At 42.5% G+C, this 6,491-nt stretch overlaps 1 protein-coding gene across 2 annotated transcripts in view; it reads left to right on the forward strand.

Annotated features, from left to right (window-relative positions):
* Positions 1–2,765: 2,765 nt before the first annotated feature.
* Positions 2,766–6,491, forward strand: part of DERL1 (derlin 1) — a 32,479-nt gene continuing 28,753 nt past the window's right edge. The window contains exon 1 of one of the 2 annotated variants that reach the window (XM_006879314.1): positions 2,766–3,048. In XM_006879314.1, coding sequence (XP_006879376.1) covers positions 2,896–3,048 — 153 coding nt within the window. In that variant the 5' untranslated portion in view covers positions 2,766–2,895. The remainder of the gene's footprint in view (positions 3,049–6,491) is intronic. The other variant, XM_006879315.1, reaches the window with a different exon arrangement.

Consider the following 6,491-nt stretch of genomic DNA (forward strand, 5'->3'; position numbering starts at 1 on the left):
ATTTCCCAGCCTTGTGGTTCAAAATACAAGTTCTGCCAGATATGATAGTGAGAAGTTCTTGTTCCTGCCATAGTGTCTTCATCTGCAAGCGGGGACCTGTCTGCTCATTAGTAGAAGGACTAATTATATATCTGCAATGTGCTTTTGAACTTCTTGAAGCTTTTGGGGCCATTCTACTACATCCTAAAAGGTCTCTTGGAGACAGAATCAGTTGGTTGTTTCAGGGAAATAAGAAAAATGTTTCAGTCACAGCAGGAAAAACATATTTTCTACTTTTCTAATTTTCTTACACTGAATCCCCTGCTTTCTAAACAAATTTCCTTTTCAAATGAATTTTTAATGAATTCACATGTGCTGTTGGCTTTAGTTGTGACGAGTGGCTCCGAGTCACAGCAAGCTCCTATGTAACGTAATAAAACCTTACCTAATCCTGCATCATATCGTGTTCATAGTCATGGGGATGCTTGAGTCCAGATTAAAAAGAAATATTCTGTTCCGATTGGTAGGGTTCCCATACTGATGATTATTTAGAAGTATGTTGCCAGTTCTGTCTTCCTCTGATGCCTTCATCTGGAAGCTCTGCTGGAATGTGTCCACCATGCAAATATTTGAAATAGTATCTAACATCATAGCAACATGTGAGCCACAGAGGAGGACTGCAATCTGACAGAGAAGTGGTGAATACACATATATGTGGGCCAAAGACATTTCAAACCACAGAATGATAGACAATACAAGAGCATTTCCACCCTTGTCTACTCTAGGTCATCATTGTTTCAAGCAAATCCAGCTATGTCTGCATGCACTTTTGTATCATGTAACAGTGTAAACGCAAGTTACGCACACTATGCTACAATTCTCTTATCATTATATTTTTAGAGAGCGTTCCATTGTGGAGTATACAAAGTTGTTGCCTCCGAAGAAATTTTGCATTGAAAGAAATGTTACATATAATCTATTACATAGATACAATTAATTTCTTACTGGAAATTATTCAGCTGTTTCTATTTTGCTATTTTAAAGAATATAGCAATGACTGCCCTTGTATGTTTTGCTTTTGTTTTTCTAAATGTTGGCATCTATCCAAACTTTAATTCCTAGAAATGAATTGAAATAATGTCAAAATGCTTGCTGTAGAGGATTTACTAATATATATTCTCATCAGAATTCCTGACGATGATTTCCTCCCATATACCTCAATATTTTTGTTTCTGCACTTAAGCCCTTCTTATTTTTTAATGATGGCTGGTATTGATGGCAGTAATGCAGGTACTTCTTTACCAGTCAAGTGATTAAATTCTAGAGCTGGGAGCATTTGAGAGGCTCATACCTACTATTGTTGTTAGGTGCCATCAAATTGACTGAGTGAAACTCTTCTTGATCCTGTGCGATTAACACAGCCTCCTGCTAACATGTCTAAAGTATGCTAGATGAAGCTTCTCCATCTTTCCTTCTAAGGTATATTACTTCTTCCAAGACAGATTTTGCTTGTCTTGATATCAAGTTCTGTATTGATTATCACTGTGTCAGTTTCATTTGGGGTCTTCCTCTCTTTTGCTAAACCTCTACCTTTGTAAACATAATGTCCCTTTTCAAGAAATAACCTCGCTATTGGCTTTTCAATCTGCATACAGAACAAATCATCTAAGACACTGGGCTGTATGAGGAGGAATGTGGCATCAGGATTGGTGGAAGAATCATCAACAGCCTGCGTTATGCAGATGACACAACCCTGCTCGCTGAAACTGAGGAGGACCTGAAGTGTTTGCTGCAGAAGGTCAAGAACTGCAGCCTTAGATACGGATTGAGGCTCAACATCAAGAAAACAAAGATTCTCACCACTGGGCCAATTGCCAGCATCAGTATGGATAGTGAAGAGATTGAGATAGTTAACAGTTTCAGTTTACTTGGCTCCACAGTCAACACTCTTGGTACCAGCAGCCAGGAAATCAAGAGACGAATTGCATTGGGAAAGTCGTCGTCATCTGTGAGGGACCTCTCAAGAGTACTGAAGAGCAAAGACGTCAGGCTGTAGACTAAGGTGCACCTGATCCAGGCTATAGTCTTTGCAATTAGGTGCTATCCATCAGAGAGCTGGACAGTGACTAGGGATGATAGAAAGAGAATTGATGCCTTTGAGCTGTGGTGCTGGAGAAGAGTGTTGAATATACCATGGACTGCTAGGAGAACAAACAGGTTTGTCCTGGAGAGGGTGAAGCCGGAAGGCTCTTTGGAGTCAAGGATTCTGAAACTCTTGTCTGACATACTTTGGGCATGTTGCAAGGAGGGACTGGTCCTTGGAGAGGGACATCATGTTTGGAGGAGTGGAGGGGCGGCGCAGGAGAGGAAGATCCTCAATGAGATGGGTCGATTCTGTGATTGGGGTGCTAGGAATGAGTGTTTGAGATGGCGAGGTTGACACAGGACAGAGCAGAGTTTATTTAGGGCTCTGTACACAGGGTCGCTATGAGTCGCAAACGACTCGATGGCACATAACAACAATAACAACAACAACAACAACAACAACAACAACAGGCTTTTGCATTTACCGTTGCTACTGGCAACCACTGTTTCACACAGTTGTGTCGATGCCCCGCCCCTATTGGTCCAGCCCGGATGGCCGAACCTGTCCTCTTGGGAAATCGGCCTCCGTCCTTTAAGAGGCGGGACTTCTGGGCACGTCGTTCACGCCACGGGAAGAGGAAGTGCCACCTGCGAACACTCCCTCGCTCGTCCGAATTCGGTGGCGCCACGTCCGTCGGTCTCCGCCTCCTGCTCCGCGTCTTCGGCGGCTTCCGTCTGGACGCCCTACACTTGCGGAGCCGGCCGCGTCGTGAGGGGGTCGAGACCGGGTGTTGGACGTCTGTGCGCATCCTGGCGACCTGAGAAGCGAAGATGTCGGATATCGGGGATTGGTTCAGGAGTATCCCGGCCATCACGCGGTATTGGTTCGCCGCTAGCGTCGCGGTGCCCTTGATTGGCAAACTCGGCCTTATCAGCCCGGCCTACCTGTTCCTTTGGCCTGAAGCTTTTCTTTATCGATTTCAGGTATTGACTAGCGTCTTGGGGCATTGGAGACTACATGTCCCGGCAGGCCCCGCGGCGGCAGACCGTCCGCCGGCGTGTTGCGGGCGCGTGGTGCCTGCTGGGATATGTAGTACTTGGGGCTCCGCCGGTTTAGGGCTGGGTGCTGGAGGCCTCGGAGAGGTGGGAATAGGGGTCTGGAGCAACTTTCTAAATAGTGGGTGACGTAGACTTTGCTCCAGTGGGAAGGAACTCATCTCACTCTCCCATTAAGATTATGCTTCCTGCCCTTTTTCAGTCTGTGAAGGAAGCGGTGTAAAGGTAGATTGGTGATACCTATTAGTGGAATTTACTCCCATTGTTGATACTGGCTCTACCTGGACCAGGTGCCCTCTGACCTCCTTCTGCCACTCATGTGGGTGTCAAAGTGGATAGAAGCCAACATCGGGCTGGATTCTGTTCATGTTAATTGTTTCCCCCCTGTAGGAAGTATTTAAGGTCAGAGGTGCAAAGGAGTTTAGTTATTTGCCATTTTCTCCCAGGCGCTGACATAGTCTCTGTCATGTAGGACCTGAATACGTGAAGAAATGAGAGTGCATGCTCCAGAAATGGAGTTATTACTGTGAGTTTGAAGGAAAGATTTCAGAGTGATTTCTGGGCAGAGAAATGTTCATTTTCTGAGAATGATCTATATATTCTGTGGTCTAAATATTAATATCTGGTTAGATGCGCGGATCAGACATTAATTTTAATACATTGTTGGGAACTGTGTGTAATACTCTTAAATTTTATCCCCTCTTCCCTGGTTGTTACTTTAAAGTATTTTTCCTTGCTCTTCCTGACGTTTAAATGTGATGTGTGCCAGTGATCAACTGGAGAATCTCTTCTTGACCCTTCCTTCCTAGGACGCCTTCTTTAGCCTTGATTTGTTGTTGTTAGTTACAATTGCGTAATCGCATAGTGATTGTGTGAACAACAGATTGAAATCTCATCCTGTCCCTCACCATCCTTACAATCTTAGCCCTGCTCAGTCCCATTGTTGTGGTTACTGCGTCAGTCCTTCTCATTGAGGGTCTTCCTCTCTTTCACTGACACTCATTTGGCCCAGCATGATGGCCTTTCCCAAGTTAGGAAACATACCCTGACAACATACCCAAAGTATGTGAGACAAAGTTTCACGGACCTTACTTCTAAGAAGCATCTGATTGTACTTCCTCCAACACAGGTTTGTTTTTCTGGCAGTCTAGAGTATGGTCAGTACCCTTTGCCAGTGTTGTAATTCACAGACAACAGTTCTTCAGTCTTCCTTATTCATTGTCCAACTTTCAGATGTATAGGAAGCAATTGAACATACTATGGCTTGGGGTAGGTGCACTTTAGTCTTTAAATTGACATCCTTGCTCTTTCATACTTTAAAGAGGTCCTTGACATCAAAAAGACAGCCTGTCATTTGATTTCTTACAGCTGCTACCGTGGATGTTGATTGTGGATCCAAGTAAAGGAAATTCTTGACAATTCTCCATCTATTTTGATGTTGCTTATTGGGCCAGTGTTGAGGGAGGATACCTTGTCTTCATACTGTGGAAACCCAGATACAAATCTCTTCAATCCAGCACATTCTCCTGATTCCTAGACTTGTAAATACCACCCATCTGTTTGAAATCACGAGTTGAGTGACTAGTTGGCATCTCAGATTTAAAATGCTCTATAAGAAATCCCCTCCCTTTCACCCTAGAAAGAAAATGCAACTCCATTTTTGTAGGAGCTCCAGCTAATAGTTTTGAGAAACTCCTGTTTCTCATATAATCTGAAATCTATTAGCAAATTCTGACTTTCTGTGGAACACATTTTTGGGATGCACTCTCCTCTCGCTTGTTTTAAGTCATTATCATCTTTTTGTTTTCTTCCTTACAGTGTTTTCTCCAAACAGCTGTAGTGATTATTTGGAAATAGAAGTCAAGTCCTGTCAACTTCTGCTCAGATCGCTCCAGGATTTTTTCAGTTAAATGTGTAAAATCCGGGTCCTTTCTGTGATCTCCTCTCCTGCTGATCTCTGCCTTGTGCATGGCCTTTGCTCATGTTTTTCTGTGTGAGGTAGATAACCGTGGCTCATTCCATTACCTTCTTTCCTTCTGGTCTTGGCTCTTATGTTTATCTTACCCTAATTTTTCTAGCTACTACAAATCACCGATTGGTGCTTACTGGTGAACTTTTCCTAAGAGAAGAAGGATACATGAGAACAGGAGCTTTATTTTACTTACCACTTTCTCTGTCCTTTAAAATAGTTCCTGACACAGATCAGACGCTACTGTACAATTACCTTTCTATTTCTGCAGTAGTGGTCCTTATGGGACTGAGTTCCCTTAGCACAATACTCTCCAGTCCCTCCCAAGTTAGGTAGTGATTTTTAAAATTATTTCTCCTGCGTGCTGCATAGTATTTCATTGTGTGACTGTACCATAATTTCTCAGTCCATTTGATTGTGTTTGGCTGTTTCCATGTTCTTGTGATGGTGAATAACACTGCTATGAACATTGGTGTACCAATCTCTGTGCCTCAGTTCTCATTTTCTCAGGGTATGTTCCAAGCAATGGAATAGCTGGGTCATATGGAATTTCTATACCAAACCTTTTTTGAGGAAACACCAGACTGCCTTCCAGAGTGGTTGTACCATTATACAATCCTGCATCCTCTCCAACATTTATTATTTGCTGTCCTGCTAAATTTTGTCACTGCTCCTGGGGTAAGATAGTATCTCATTGTCGTTTTGATTGTTATCTCTCTTATTGCCATTGATTTTGAGCATTTCTTCATGTGTCTGTTTGCCATCTGAATATCTTCCTCTGTAAAAACCCTTCCCATGTCTCTTGCCCATTTTGTGTTATCAGTCTTTTTCTTGTGGAGGCCTGTTGCAGACTGAGGGTCCCAAAGAATGAAATAATTTTATAATTATTAATAATGAGACAGACTACCAGAATGATATAGAACAGAGTGTGTGAAAAACAGGGGGCCAACAGTTCCCATGGCTGAAGGCCCCAAGCCATGCTTCTCTGAGTATTTATTTAGAATCATAAGGAAAGTGAACAAAGTAAAATCACAAGGAAGTACAAAACAAAAACAAAGGATAATGGTGAAGTCTTTTACAGATAAGGCCAAATTCCTCTTTATGCTAATCTCAAGAGGGAGGGATTCTTTTGACACAAACTAAAAACAATGTTGACTCCTAGGGAACGCCCCAGTACCACAAGGTGACCTTTGGCTTGTATTAAGCTTCTCTCATTTCCTGATACAGCATTTGGTCCACTGTTATTAAATTTGATAGTCAGCTTCCCTCATTTCCCCCTCTTTTGTTTATTTTTTATTTTTTTTCTATATTTTATTAATTTTCATAAACATTTACAGAGATTTTGGGTTTCCATTCATTCATTGTTGCACTATTCTCTCTACCCTCCTCCCAGTTTGTTCTT

Source organism: Elephantulus edwardii, unplaced genomic scaffold (assembly GCF_000299155.1).
Source record: "Elephantulus edwardii isolate Elephantulus edwardi_28Jun2011 unplaced genomic scaffold, EleEdw1.0 scaffold00003, whole genome shotgun sequence".
NCBI classification, from domain to species: Eukaryota; Metazoa; Chordata; class Mammalia; order Macroscelidea; family Macroscelididae; genus Elephantulus; species Elephantulus edwardii.